This window comes from Malaya genurostris, chromosome 2, assembly GCF_030247185.1.
Source record: "Malaya genurostris strain Urasoe2022 chromosome 2, Malgen_1.1, whole genome shotgun sequence".
NCBI lineage: Eukaryota > Metazoa > Arthropoda > Insecta > Diptera > Culicidae > Malaya > Malaya genurostris.
Genome location: NC_080571.1, coordinates 64,883,591 through 64,899,821, shown reverse-complemented (window position 1 = coordinate 64,899,821; position 16,231 = coordinate 64,883,591). Strand labels below are relative to the sequence as shown.

Here is a 16,231-nt window from a genome sequence, read left to right as displayed (position 1 = left end):
ATAATAAACAATCAAGACAGGCGTGAAATCTGTAGACCATTGTTTGCTGATTTAAAATGATTTGATATAATTTTTAAAATATGTCACTACAGTGAATCGACTATTTTGTCTGGATCCTATTCACTCGTTTATTTTGTAGTAGGTCATTCCATTTTGAAAAAATAAGGAAGTTTTTGTTCGTTACGCGATAGTATTTTAAATGTTCTTTCGGTTTTCACGAATAAGAATAAGGAATCAAGACTTCCCGGTATTTCAGTATCGGATATTGTTGAAACGTTCACTCGGGAAATCAGTGAGTTTAGTGGTGCATCCGAGCATCTTGAAACCGGAACATACTGATAGCGTTTTTCCTTGAAAAACACTGGTGGCGTGGATTGCTCTGGTTTTGCAACTTTCGAGCAGAAATCGCAATGAAACACCGTCAGAATGTTGCATTTCTGCTCCAAAGTGCAAAACCAGAGCAATTCACGCCACCAGTGTTTTTCAATGAAAAACGGCATGAGTCGCGCGTGAATAATACCAATACTGAAATTTTTACTAACAAATATCCTTCTCCCGTGACACTTGTGGAGTGCGCAGTAGTATATACGGCCTCTAGTAACAACAAGTGTTGGACTAAAATACCATCCTATCCCTAAGCGGACCTACAACCGGACGTGGGCCGGTAAACTTCGGGGTTACCAGAAGTTGCACATTTCAGGTTGATCTGCCATTCCCAGGTCTGATCTTCCAGAATTTCTCTGTGCAACATCAGCTGATCCCGATCAGTAACGGAGTAGCAACCAGGGGTGGCCGCTCATGCTCTAGAATATTGTGAAAATGGATCATATGTCCGTAGCAAATCATATAAGTTATTTTGTGGAAACAATGAATATTAAAAACCGTTATAAGTGTCAGATTCTTGCGCTAAACGAGTTACGGTACGTTGTTTTTTTGTTATAGGCGTTACGAAGCGTTAAATTTTTGTGAATAAGAAGTGTTACATGTGTTATTTATTGTATGTTATAGGCGTTACAAAGCGTTACATGCGTTATTTTATTGTTATAGACGTTACGAAGCGTTACATGCATTACTTTTTTGTAAGTTATAGGCGTTACGAAGCGTTGTATGCGTTACTTTATTGTTAGTTATAGACGTTACGAAGGGTTACATGCGTTACTTTTATTTTAGTTAAAGGCGTTACGAAGCGTTACTTGGGTTACGTTTTTGTAAGTTATAGGCGTTACAAAGCGTTACATGCATTATTTTGTGAGTTAAAGACGTTACGGAGCGTTATATACGTTACCTTTTTTGTAAGTTACAGGCGTTACGAGACGTTACAAATATATAGGCGTTATAGGCGTTACAAAGCGTTGCATGCGTTACTTTATTGTTAGTTATAGACGTTACGAAGCGTTACATGCATTGCGTTCTAGGCGTTACAAAGCGTTACATGCATTACTTTTTTTGAAAGTTCTAGGCATTACAAAGCGTTACATGCGTTACTTTATAGTTATAGACGTTACGAAGGGTTACGTGCGTTACTTTTATTTTAGTTATAGGCGTTACGAGGCGTTACATGCATTACTTTTTTGTAAGTTATAGGCGTTATAAAGCGTTACATGCATTACTTTTTTTTTAAGTTCTAGGCGTTACGAAGCGTTACATGTGTTACTTTATAGTTATAGACGTTACGAAGGGTTACATGCGCTACTTTTATCTTAATTATAGGCGTTACGAAGCGTCACATGCGTTACTTTTTTGTAAGTTACAGGCGTTACAAAGTGTTACATGCATTAATTTTTTATAAGTTATAGGCGTTACGAAGCGTTACATGTGTTACTTTATTGTTAGTTATTGGCGTTACGATGCGTTACATGCGTTACTTTTATTTTAGTTATGGGCGTTACGAAGCGTTACATGCGTTATTTTATTTATAAGTTATAGGCGTTACAAAGCATAACATGCGTTATTTTGTGAATCAAATACGTTACGGGGCGTTATATGCGTTACCTTTTTGTAAGTTACTATTTTGAAATTTAAAAATGTTACGAAGCATTACATGCATTACTTTATTGCGTTACTTTACTGTTAGTTATAGACGTTACGAAGCGTCACATGCGTTACTTTCATCTTAGTTTTAGGCGTTACGAAGCGTTACTTTTTTTGTAATATATAGACAAAGCGCGTCGCAAAGCGTTACATGCGTTATTTTGTGTGTTAAAGACGTTACGGAGTGCTATATGCGTTAGTTTTTTGTAAGTTAAAGGCATTACTAAGCGTTATATGCTTTATTATTTTGTAAGTTATAGGCGTTACGAAGCGTTACTTTTCATGAGCCATAGATGTTAAGAAGTGTTACAAGCATTATTCGCATGTAAGTTCTAAGCTTTACGATGCGTTATTTTTCAGTATGTTTTAGACGTTATGAAGCGTAAGTTACAAGCGCTACAAACGTTACTATTTTGTAAGTTCCAGGTGTTACAAAACGTGACATGTTACTCTGTATATGTTTTTGACGTTACGATGCGTTACTTTTATCTTAGTTTTGGGCGTTACATGCGTTACTTTTTTTTGTAAGTTATAGGCGAAGCGGGTTGCAAAGCGTTACATGGGTTATTTTGTGTGTTAAAGACGTTACGGAGCGTTACCTTTTTTGTAAGGTAAAAGCGTTATATTCTTTACTATTTTGTAAGTTATAGGCGTTACTTTTAATGAGCCATATACGTTAAGAAGTGTTACAAGCATTACTCGTATGTAAGTTACAAGATTTACGATGCGTTACATGTGTTACTGTTTTGTAAGTTGCATGTTTTACAAAACGTGACATGTTACTCTGCATATGTTTTTGACGTTACGATGCGTTACATGTGTTAGTTTTTTTGTAAGTTGTAGGCGTCTATTACTCTGTTGTAGCTTTTGTGCGTTGCGAAACGTTATGTGTTACTTTTTGTAAGTTATAGGTGTTAAAAAGAGTAACAAGAGTTTTGGCATCCCAATTTTAACATATTGAAGAACTTTTTATTTGAAAAATCTACTGAAAACGTCAGAATTATGCAACGATCCTACAACGACTTGGAATACACCATCACCCCCGTTCACCTGATTTGGTTTCCTTGTACTCTTATCTGTGCTCAAACGTTAATTTATCTCTGAGAAATTTATGTGAGTTTCGTTTTGGAATTTCAGACCACTACTTCCGGAACCAGTATAGCCAAAGTAAATTTGTACGACCATCTACTAATATGACCTATAAATTTATAAGATGTTTTCTGTTCGCTTCGAATTGGCTGGGCTAATCTATGCAGTTAAAGTAGGAATGTAAATGATATCAGAATATATTACGTCATCAAAAGTCTTGTGGACACGTGATACAGAAATAGCATGTCATGAAATCCTGGGCACAGGCCTGGCTATTAATGTATTTGCCTGAAAGTAATCGACATAGGAAACATGTACATTGAACATGTGTTTCAAAATAGTGAAACACATGGATCAAGTAGACTCAGTAAAATTTTCTACACAAAGCAAACTCGTTGCGCGCCAAACGATTTTATAATATTTTATAGTATTCATATTTTGCTCTCCAGCGGGCAAGCATTAAACAACTCTATACGCGCCAAACAATCATCGATGATTTATCATGCATTGATTGGAATATTTCCAATTCCATACAAAACAATTTTCTAGATTTTGTCCACTTTCCCGAAAGATTTTTGTAATATAGCCTAAAACCTAAACCTATCATTTCATAAGCAACTCAATTAGCAGAAAAAATTCCTCTTATGGGATATGATATGGGAAGCACGACGAAAAATGACTTGATAAAATTCAAGAGCTAGATCAGGGGTTCTCAAAGTGGTCGATGTAGACCCCTTGGGGTCGATATCCTTTTTGCGGGGGTCGAAGTAAACGAAAACTGACTATGGGGGTCGGCGAGGTCTAGAAATCGACCCCCTATTGTTTGATATAAGTTGTTATTTAAAATATTCATGCTAAAAAAGTTGTGTTTATTTGACCATCCGCAGAAATTGGTAAGTATTCTACATCAATATTAAAAAAGCAAGAAATTGAATTTTCATAGTAATTTGTGAATGGGGGTCTGTGGCCTAAGTTAGTTTTAGTAAAGGGGTCCATGACCCAACATAGTTTCAACATCATTTTGCGACTGGGGATAAAAAACTAGGTATGATTTGATACAACTTAACCGAAACAAAGTGGATCGAGGAGTTTAAAAATTTGAATATTTCTCGTGTAAAAAAACAAATAATTAGATGTAATCCGTTGAACAATTTTTCCTCAAAATTTATATGAATCATCCACAATTTAATCAAATAAATTCACAAACCGTGTCGATCTAATCGGTGAATCTTCTAAACATACGCAATTTCAAAGAAGAAACTAGGTCAGGGACAACGCTTCGAACACGCAGAAAAGCAATCAAATGCTTCCAAAATATACGAAATGTATTTGTCCCCTTCATGGCCACGACAATCGTCGTTAACCATCCTTTTGTCATAAATTTCAAGCGAAGTAGAACCATCATTTTATTTGCATCATTATCATCTAGATATATCAGTGAATAATTCGTCGATGTATTTATAGGATTGCTTTATTTCCCCCTTTGGCGCCGCGGTCCTTTACGACAAATTGCGCACCCAAACAAACAAGTCGCTGAAGGGGGAGAGAGAGCAGAAACTAGGGCAACGACACTATTTTCCGGGCAGGACAAAAGCAATCAAAACAAAAACAGGGATGAAAGTACACGCGCGCCCCTGCTCGAGAACCTGTCAGGGAATTGACTGTTGAGTCAAGCAATTGCTTCCTGCTTGGCGCCAAACGGGCAGACACTGGCTGGATGACGGGGAATTTCGGATCCTTCATAGGGAGCAACAGCGACATCAGTTTACTTACAATTTGAGTTCATTTTAATGTTTTTTTTTTGTTATTGATCGATGTGGTTCCATAAATTTTGATGTTTGAAGTAGTTGCTCAGTAGTGCTTTTTGCTGTCATGGGAAGCCTTCACGTTATTCAAACCAATACACGAGCGGCAGCGGTGGCGAAATGCCTGCTTGCTGTTGGCAAACGTGTTCGGTATTTCTGAGAAAGCTCTTGGTGATTGCCACTACTAACATCTGCTAGAGAGAGAGCTATTAATCTCTAAAACAGGGAATTAACGAGTACTGAGAACAGGGTTTAGGTTTGCTGTTTTGGTTTTTTTTTACATTTCGTAGAGAAAAAGAGAAAACTCGGCTGTTGTTTATTCGATACGCCGTTACGCTAAAGGCTAACGTCTGGAGTACTTACTACAAAATCAAAATATTCCTGTGAATACTTTGCCAATCGGTGATAATTTGCGATTTGCTTTGTTTGATTCTTCTCCTATCCACTAATAGTAGTGTATGCACTGCGTATCTGTTTCGTTTTCTCTTGCTTATACTTACAGCTAGCTATTAGTGCTCTAAATTTTCTGATTTGCACTAGACTTTACCGTGGAATTGATATTATATAGTACTATCAATCAAATTTTTCTGACGTATACATAAAATGAGACTTATCTGTGTAGGTGATACAATAAATAATCTGATTTGAGAATTAGAATTAATCAATATAGCAAGATTTTGTCAACAGTCAAAAATTGTCCGAGCCATGAATAAAAAATCAGTATTTTTGTATTAGGTTGACATGACACAACAAAGGAATCGGTGATCTAACGTTTTGTTTTTTTGTAACTTTACCGAAGGAATCAACTTCATGTTTTAGCCTTACTCTGAAAGTTGAATTTTGTTTCACTCAAAATTTAGATAACAGCAAAACAACTCAAATTCAATCATCATAATCTTTGATTTGTTCGCTAGAGGTTCCGACCGCTGTCGATCATATCGCTAGCATTTTCTCTCCACACAATGCTGTGAATATACTTGCAAAGCCTAATATTATTATGTACAGTACTTGTTTTCAAAAAACAATTTTGTAAACTGTTCGAATCCATGCACAGACTCCCGTCCGAATTTCACGTCCACGTACTCGCTGTCCTTATCTAAATTACAATAATTCCGTTTTGTCGTCCTCGAGGTTTGGCTTTTTCGGCCGTTTTTTCGGTTTTGATTCTGGAACCACCCCGCCAGTAGTAGTCGGACGGTTCTTGTGTTTAACTACTGCTTTGCGCTTCTTTCGTCGCTTCGGTGACGGTGGCAGCAGCAGCGTCGTCCAGTCCACTTCCATTCGTATTTTGCGTACCCGCTTCTGTCTTCCTTGAACGAGGCCTCCCGTCTTGCTGCTGCTGCTCTCGTCCGTCCTCAGGTCCACCGGAGTCTGCAGTACCGATTGTCCCAGAAGTGATGCTTTCTTCTTTTGGTTCGATTGGTGATTCACCGCTACTGGATGAAGTGGAGGGCTGTTTCGGCTGGGACAGATCGTCTTGATGAAAAAACTGCTGCTGCTGCTGATGTTGTTGTTGTTGTTGTTCTTGTTCATGTTGCTGCGGCAGGTTTGATACTCCTGTACCGCCGGGAATTGATTGTTAATCCTCCTGGATGCTCTTGATCCGTTTGGCGGGGTTTTGGAGGTAGTCGTCCAAAGTTTCGTTCTCCAAATACTTTGGCAGCCACTTGGACAGTTGCTGTTCGAAGAACTTTTCCAATTTTTGAGCGCTCTTGAAGATGATGCTATCCTCCTGCGAACAAGGAAAAAAAATGACAGTTAGTTGAATGTATCCAACAATTCATAGGCCCTAATTTTAAGGTTTGAGTACCACATTCAGTGTTGGAACTCGTAGAACTTGTATTTCAACAGACTTGGGTAGAATAGCGAGAAGAGTAGCTATCAGGTTGGTTGAACCTGTGGATCTGCTCTATTGTTGAGCTATCTTGGAGATGTAGAGGAGATCAAGTCTCAAGAAATGAAACAATTGAAGCCGAATGAATATTGAATGAAAACCGCACTCGATATTACGAGCACAACTTGTCGATAAATGGCTCTAGCAGTAAGAACCGATCGATTTTGGCATATCTAAAACGTCATAAACCTTTTGCCACCTCGACGCTTCAATGATTTCACATTTTACATTAACCCTTTCCATATCTGAAAATGTCTAATTTTATGCTAAACAATTTTCATTAATGGGAAATGTTAATTTCCTCTTTCTATTCGAAGAAAACGGGAGCTTAAGTACATCGAAAGCTTCAAAAATGGTATGAAGACGTTGTTGTAAATAAAACAACGTTCCGTCGCTTCAAAGACAGAGATGTTGACGAACTCGAAATCTTTGAAGACACTAAATTAAATTTTTAGTATTAGGTGTTACCCTCCAAACCATTTTCGAACGAATGTATACGTTAGGAAAAATTCAAAAGTATGAAACCTGGTTTCTCTATGATTTGAAGTCACTAAGTTCGTCGTTTTTTCAGCGTCTAAGAAAAAAGGGGTTTTTATTGCTTTCAAATGTGTACAGAATATCTTGGGTTTTGCCCTGATTGTGCTAAGCAAAGCTATGGTTCAGTAGACTTTTTGATTCCTCGTAACTCATGGAATTTGGTGATGATTGAAACAATTCAAAAAATCTAATCTAAGCTAATCACCCTTATTCTGAATAACGACGTATCGTTTTTTTTATCGTATTTTATTCGTATTCCTCATAGCGCTAGCAAAATCAAAGGTAGCTAAGATTCGACCGATTCGGCCCGGGTTGGCGGTTCAATGCATAGGGCACTGGTTTTACAAACCAGTTGTCGTATGTTCGAGCCCCGACCTGGAAGGATTCGTAGTATCAGTAGGATCGTAGCACCAACCAATCCAATGGTTCTGTACACTCTGAATCGGCTGCGAAGTCTGTTGAAACAGAAGGTCAAATTCCACTACAGGAATGTAATACCAAGGCTTTGCTTTGGCTTTGCTAGGATTCGACCGAACCATATTCGATCGAAAAACCAATACGCCGTTATTCAGAATAAGGGCGAATGTATTTGGTGTCCTACATTATTTAGATTGTACATTCTTTAGATGGTTAGAGTAAAACAGATCAATCTCCAGCATAAACGTACAACTGTTAATCAATTCGTACTTTTTCAGTATGAAGAGTTTTCTTTAGCTTTAGTTTAATAAGCATATTTCTAAAAACAAAACTTTTTGGCCGAAAAGATATTGGATCCAATCTTTATTACCTTCAACAAGAATGGTATGACTAATACACGTGAAATGCCTCGAGCATGCATACTGGCAAATAGTGCTTTCTATGTGTAAATCTGAGCTAACAACTCGAAATATTCGTGCTGTCAAAGTTAGACTGATTATGAACGCCATCGACAGAAAATTGGTCTATTGGTCGACATATTTGCCGCATAACCAACCTTCATCAAGCGATGACTTCAAAAGGGTTGTATCGTAGTGATGCAAAAGTAAATGCCTGAGGTTCTAAAATGATAAAGTTTGTAAGCAATACAAAATCAATACAGGCAATTGTCCATAATAATTGCCTGCTCCAACAGCATTTGGCATGAGTTGGTAAATTGGGTCGTCATTGATCATAAGTATATCTGTTTTGATCATTTTTATTGTTAAATTTGATGTTGTTTCATATCGCAATCCCGAATATACCAACTGGAACAGCTACGAAGAGAGTAGACAAATAAATGAAATTTCTTTTAGTTTGAACTTAACTTTCTAATGGTTATTTCAATTTTTAATAGAGGTTTACATACAATCGAGATAGTTGTCTGTAAATTGCAAAAAAGAATATGTATAACATATTTCATGAATATTAGTAGCTATTAATTTTGTTCAGTTACGATCAATATCACGCGCATTTGAATGTTTTGTGATGCTAGCCATAGATTTCCATGCGAAAAAAAAACAAAATTCACGCAATCTTTTTTGCTATATTTGTCAAGCACAAATCTGTTTTTCATGTATGACGTCATTCATTTCGACGACCAAATTGTTTTTGTTCATTTGAGGGCTAACCTTAGTTTGTCTTAGACTCTTTAGTGCAGAGCAGTTCAAATTGAACCGCTTAGCAGACGTAAAGTTGATGCTATTTGCAAAACACTTATCAAATTAGCCCCGATTGAATCTGCGTTGTACGAATAAGTGAGCAATATAAAGATCAAGGCAGTACCAAATTCAAGTTGGTGTTTAAGAAAAACGGCATCCTCGTTGCTTCGAACTATTTGGAATAGCTTGAGATCATAAGCGAAAAATGAGCGAGGACATTACAAAGAAAGATTCACATCGTTGAAGTACAGGACGAAGATCGGAGGTCGAAACCCTTGCCTTGAGGAATCGCAGATGGAGCGATAAACTCTTTGAATATAGTCATTTATCTTGATTGCAAATCGACGCTTATTGAGGTATGAACGAAACCAACGCAGCATGTTAAAACCAAATCCCAATCTATCCAAACTAGCGACTGTAATGACGTGGCTAATTTTGTCAAAAACAGTGGAAAGGTCTGTGTAGATAACGTCAGTTTGTAAAACGCAGCATTCGTCACTAACGTCGTGAAGGATAAGAGATTGGTAGTTGCTTGCTTGAGTTGATGAGCCAATGAATCAAATGAAATTTTCAAAAACTCATAATATATCGATCTTTTTTTTCCTTAATTGGGTTCTAAATGCTTAGCATGTCTCGTAACATAACCAGAAAAATGATCAGAAAGTTCGAGTTTTTCATAACGAACTCTTCGCTGGTTTCTAACCAGTTTTATTTTCAAATAGCCCAACTAGTTTATCTTTGCCCTCGGCATCTTAGAGCTACGGCAGTGAGCTTTATTAAATATATGAATAATTCTATCGAATGAAAAAAAGTTTATTCTTCCATCTATTTTTCAATTTTGTGAGTTCTGTTAAAATCAATACCTCACACAATTTTGGACAAAACACAAGTATTGTCCCAAGATGACATTTTTGAAATTATGATGAAACTAGGCAATCATTAGTAAAGTTGAAGAAAAGCTCTGATATTTTGATTGATTTTTACCTTTTTTTATATATATAAAAAATAGGTATAGAATTCGCTCAAACTTTCGAAAATTTTTCCGAGGCCCGGAGGGCCGAATGACATATACCAATCGATTCAGCTCGACGAACTGAGCAAATGTCTGTGTGTGTGTGTGTGTATGTGTATGTGTGTGTGTGTATGTGTGTGTGTCTGTATGTGTGTTGTCAACTAAGAGGTCGAGATCTCAGAGATGGCTGGACCGATTTTGATCAAACTAGTCGCAAATGAAAGGTCTCCCCGTCACCCAAAACGCTATTGAATGGTTTTGAGATCGGATGTTTACTTTTTGAGTTATTCGAAGTTTTATGTCAAAATTTTCAGTTTTTTGACAGTATCTGTCACAATTGACCTTGAAAACAGAATATGTTTTCAGACTTAGATTCCGCACGATAATACCTATTCAACAAGCCATAGATTGTTAAAATCCGTCCATTTTTAACGGAGATATCAAAAATTTTTGTGTAAACGACTTTTCCCCCTATTCCAGCAGTAGGAGTTTTGAGCGCTGTATGACAAAACAATGCTTGGGAGCAACGGAAAACACGATTTTTTATTCTGTTACATTCAATTGTTTCTAAGTACCAAAAAGACTGTGTACAGCATCCTTTTTCATGACAATTTGCCTTGGACCGATTTTAGCACGGTTCGTTTTTGGCAACATAATCGTTCGAATATGGCATTTATAAACCAGATGATATCAGGATTTTCGAGTTTAAAGTAATTCCATAATTATATTGATTTAAACTACTTACAGCAATAAAAGCTGGAAGAACATAACTTCCATATACCATACGACTCAGTTCGTCGAGATCAGCAAATGCGTGTGTGACAAATAATTTCACTCAATTTTTTCGGAGATGGCTAAACCGTTTCCTACAAACTCAGATTCATATGAAAACTAGTATACTTCCAAATTTGGATCCGACTTCTGATTTCGGAACCACAGGATGACAAGTGAAACGAAATTAAAATAATGCAATTCATTTTTCTCGTAGATGGCTGAAAGTCAGATCCGATTTCTGGTTTAGGAGATACAGGGTGATTAGTATAAAAATGTCCATTTCACATAAATTAATCAGGTTTATCGGGTTTGCAATTGGATTGTTTGGATAGTCAATTACCAAATAAATTTATTTCAGTTTAAGCGGTATTCTTTTTTGGATTCGGAATGTACCCCCAAATTTTCATTCGCACTACAATTTCTCAAAGATGTCTACACACTCCTCAGGTGAATTTATATGATTTCGGCTACACCGATCTTAGAACTCTGGATCCAGTTTCGAATCGTTTCTCAAAGTTTAATCATTTTTTCAAAAAGGCCAAATTGAACTTCAAAAACAAAAATTCAAATTAAAGGACTTAAGGTCCCATACAAAATTGGTGAATTTTATCCGTTTCTGGAATTACAGATGATGAGTTTTTAAAATTCATACCGATATAGAAGATGTAAATTGTTTGGCGTATTAATTTATGGCCATTCGAATCATTTTGGGTTATGCTAGTTCCTGAATACCGGCTCTGGAAGTACCATAAATAATGACGAAAAACTCTAAAGTGGAACTTACTTCGACATCTCATGGAATGTTCAATGATTGTCACACGTTAAGATTGAAATTCGATACGATTTGCAGTTTCGAAATTACAGGCTAATGAGTCATTAAAATCTCAAATTACCGTTTAAAACGACGATAATTAAAATAATGTCGTGAAAACTAAAACACCGAAGAATATCCATGCAAAAAAACACATGCGGATTGATAAAAAAAGGTATCATCTCACTGCTAGGTGGATTAATCACGTTTTTTTTATTTGATCTATTTTCCTACCCCACCCACCACACAACTTCGTTCCATGTTCTTTTCATCATTTTTCTTTATTGGTATGGTATAATATAATGAATCAAAATTGAAGTATAATACTTTTCTCGTTCCTTGCCCAATATGGGAAGGACAGAGTCTGAAATTAATATTCCCAGATTTTCTAAGTCCATGATAATTCTGAGATCTGATTATATGCTTAAAAGTACTTACACTCAGATAAAATATGTAGTGGAAGTCATTAGATATATTTTAATGATTGAAAACACAATTCCACAAAATATAATGAAAAAAAAATCTCTGTTTTAGCCTTTTTGACCCTTTATTATTTAAATATTACATCTTATGTTTTAAAAGAGAGTTTTAAATAATTTTCGAAAAATTTTCGTTTAAATGTCACAAAGGTTTTTATGAATTGATCGATTTCATGATTCCCATGCGAGATTCTTGCGACTAAAAACCATGCGATACTATCATGAAATTCGCATTATTTTTTGCCTGTGTGTATTTTTAATTTTTTATTTTTTTAGAAATTTTTCAGGGAAAAGCAAATTGTTTTTCCTGCAATAATATAGCTTCTTTTTTGGTATCCTTCAATGGATTGTGAGGAATTTTATCGCAAGCTTGTTTGCGTTTGAGGATGTGATACGACGTGCATGGTGGCAAATCGATTGCCAATTTCAATCTCCCGGTTTACGAGATAAAACCTCTCGGTTGGAAGAGGCGAAAATTGCCTCGGTTTAGCAGATTTTAAATATTCCTTAAATTCAAGCTTTAAACAGATATCCCATGTCAAAAAAAGAACATTTCAATAGGCCTGCTAGTTATAGGAGTTATAGTTATAGTTATAGGAAATATTCATTATCACTAGTGCATATATAAAAATTCTTTAAATGGACACCTGACGCTCTGGAAAACCATCAACAATTTCATCCCTGTTTAAATTGTGGTAATTCGCTTGCAAACATTACTGTTTTAAGATCAAAACTCTCAAAAAAATGTTCATGCTATGATTGTGATGGAAAACATTAATTCAATTATTCCCTCGATCCTCTATCTGTCCACCATATGTATCGGAACTAACAATATCATTTTGCTGTTACTAACTTTTTCGCTCTCCACGTCACCTGGGAAATCTTCATGTAAGATTAAACCCACCAGTCACTGCCGACCACCAACTGGAGACTGGATCCTCAGGTTTGCATTGATCAGCTATCAGCTGATATCAAATGTACTTATGTCCATAATTCAGCAAAACTGTATCTATTAGTCAATAAATGATGCGTGCATCCGTCACGTCATCCAATTTTTAAAAGGAAACAGGTTTACAATTTCAATGTTTTGAAGTGCAAATAAATAGAATGGAATTTGCAAAAACGCACAAGATATCGAGCTTTTTTTTCCTAATAGAATTCTAAATCGTTGCATCTATCGTTGAGTAGGCAGTTTTTCTTCTTCGCTGGTTCTAGCCAGTTTTATTTCTAAATAGCCCAACTAGTTCATCTTCTATGAGAAATCCTTCAACAATTGATCTGATTCTAGCAGATTAATGTAACATTTGAAGCGAACTGACTTGGATTCTGATCATCTATCAATAACAGGATTTCAAATGATAAGCAATGATTAATTCAATTAGTTCCATATTATACCACCTTTGTTTCGATTATAGAGGTTTTAACCTTAAGGTCATTCGCCTCTTCGGGTCAGAAAAACTTTCTGACCCTATGTGCGGGGTTGGGAATCGAACCCAGATGGGCTGCGTGAAAGGCATCGACTTACCCATTACGCTACACCCGTCCCCTATTATACCACCTTAGCCTACTCAATAGAACTAATCGGAAAGGATACAAATCTCATATCGAAAGCAATATGAACCCTGAGATTTTTTTCGAGAAAATCGGCTGATATCGATACAGCAATACATTATTTAAATCATTACATGATTGAAGTACCAAAGTTACGAGTCTATCAGTTCCGAAAGCTTTAACCAATTTCAATTCTACTAACATCGAAAATCTTCAACTGCTCGTTCGTCGACATCAATATCAATATTCTTGCGATTCAACCATGGAATTCATATTTGAGGATCGTTGAAAGAAAGTCAAATGTAGATTCACTGAACAAATCAAACTATATTCTAAACCTAAAGGTTCTATACTGGTCCTCAAAAACCAGTTTCAACTCTCAAAGAAAGAAAATCAAATACGCCCTACAAACGGTAAATAAAGTTTGTCGAAAACTTTTCAAATTTTTGTGAATCCCGTTGAAATCAATATCATACACAAATATGAGCATAACACAAGTATTTACCCTCATTCTTGTTTACGGCCGTATGCGATACGTTCGAAAGTATATCAAATTCGTATTCCCGTTTACGTTCGAATCAATCACACTTTTAAACATCGTACATGCATAAAAACAACGCCCATTCAACTTTAAATTATCAGTTCTGGTACAGATTTGAGTTGTAAATAAAAATCTTTGCTATCATGTGTTATTTGACTTGTTTTTTCGCTGATTTTGTATCATCATGCTCGCTTACGGCCGTATTGACTATTCGACGAACACATTCTTTCGAACGAATGCGAACAAGCCATTCTTGTTTTCACTCGAACGTGTACGTACGCGATTCCTATGCAAAAGAAGGATCGGTAGCGCAGGTAGTTTTTTAAGGAAGATTCCAAGCATCAAGGAAGTGACGAATGCTACATAAGAAATAAATATCGCACTCAGGACCAATTTCATTCATGTCGGTAAATGAAATTTTCAAATTAAACTTCATGCAAAGTTAAAAAAACATTTAAAACAGCAGTCCGATCAGTAGTATCTGCGAAAAATATGTTGCATTTTTCTTGCAATTTTGTCATGTTTTCGATAGCCTACTTATTTATTACATTGGTAAAATCATGCATTTAATATAAAATAAAGCATGTTTACCCATGGCGTATTTTCCATAAAGTACTTCATAGATTTAAAATTGATGCGTAAAAACTTTGAACCTCGCATATATTCAAAGGCACGCCAAAAAACAGCATTTTACTATACTGCTATGCTTTCTAAATGTTTTATGCAAAACACAAATTTATGATTTGATTACAAATCACCTTTAAATTCGAAAATAATTTTGTTAGAAATCGGTTAAACATTTTTCAATGTGTTCGAACGGTTGATTCGCAACATTAAACTGACGAATCGAAACCACGGCATTTAGTCTATTCGTCCGTAAACGAGAATGCGACTTTTCGTTCGTACGAATGATGTTCGAATACACGTATCGTTTGAAGCTAAAATGGCATACATTCTAGCGTTTCGCATATGGTTAATCACAAGAATTGGACTGATTTCATCAATGCTTAGCATTTTTTTGAAGAAGTTTACTGATATTTGAATATTTTGTGACAAACGAGTCGCGTTCGAATTCATTCGAGTGAAAACAAGAATGGCTTATTCGTATTCGTTCGAAAGTACCCGTTCGTCGTATAGCGGATACGGACGTAAACAAGAATGAGGGTGATTGTCTCGAACTGACATTACTGAGACAAATTATTCTGAAATAAGGCCAATCATTAGCAAACTTATAAACTCCTAAGAGTTTTTAATTTTATTAAAAAAATTTTCCCGATGTTACCTTGAGACTTTGCCATCAAATTTTGCAAGTGTATTGAATACTTATTCTAAAACTTAACAAAAATGCAACAGAACCAAATTATTTTGATCATTCATTATGACTTTTCATTGTGCTGTTATTGATAAAAATTAAGAAAGCCGTGATACTTCCTGATTGATTTAAAACTGCCGTTAAACCCTTAAAGTGGGGCAATTGTTTGTTTAACACGCTCAAAGGCAAAATTGGGTATTGCCTCGAACTGTTCATATGTTGAATATAAAAAATGATGCTGAAAATCGTAACTCATATTTTGCTAGCAATATTTTTGCAGGTTTTGCACTAGAATTTCCGACTTTTTACCGGTGAAACCAAATTCCCGGTTTTCCCTGGTTTTCTGGGTGGCAGAACAACAGAACTCATAGCTGCCTTGGTTGATTCATTTTCTCACCTTACCAAAAGCTGTTTTTCAGGATTAGTGAGGTCGAACCGATACTGGCCATGCAATGATTCTGTACACTAAGAATCGACTTAGATCACTTACTGTTTCATTGTAGACTGTACGAAGACAACAGGAGAGTTTTTTGGAGAACGATCGTCGATATAGGCGCGATACCTGATTTGGAACTTATTCTAAAGAGGATGGATCCTAGACTAATGTCGGCAATTGTGACTTTTTTTGAAGACGCGAAAATAGATCTATAAGAAACATAGAAGTATATAAGTTTAACTTGGCCAAACTATGGTAACAAGAGGCCAGTAGGTTTAATAAAATATAAAAAAAAAAAAAAGAATCGGCTGCGAAGTCTGTTGAAACAGAAAGGCCCAATTCC

General features: G+C 36.1%; 1 protein-coding gene across 4 annotated transcripts in view; it reads right to left on the bottom strand.

Moving 5' to 3' along the window:
• Nucleotides 1–4,880: 4,880 nt before the first annotated feature.
• Nucleotides 4,881–16,231, bottom strand: part of LOC131432833 (transcription intermediary factor 1-alpha-like) — a 146,503-nt gene continuing 135,152 nt past the window's right edge. For all 4 annotated transcript variants that reach the window (XM_058599370.1, XM_058599372.1, XM_058599373.1 and 1 more), the window contains exon 12: nucleotides 4,881–6,657. In XM_058599370.1, coding sequence (XP_058455353.1) covers nucleotides 6,505–6,657 — 153 coding nt within the window. In that variant the 3' untranslated portion in view covers nucleotides 4,881–6,504. The remainder of the gene's footprint in view (nucleotides 6,658–16,231) is intronic.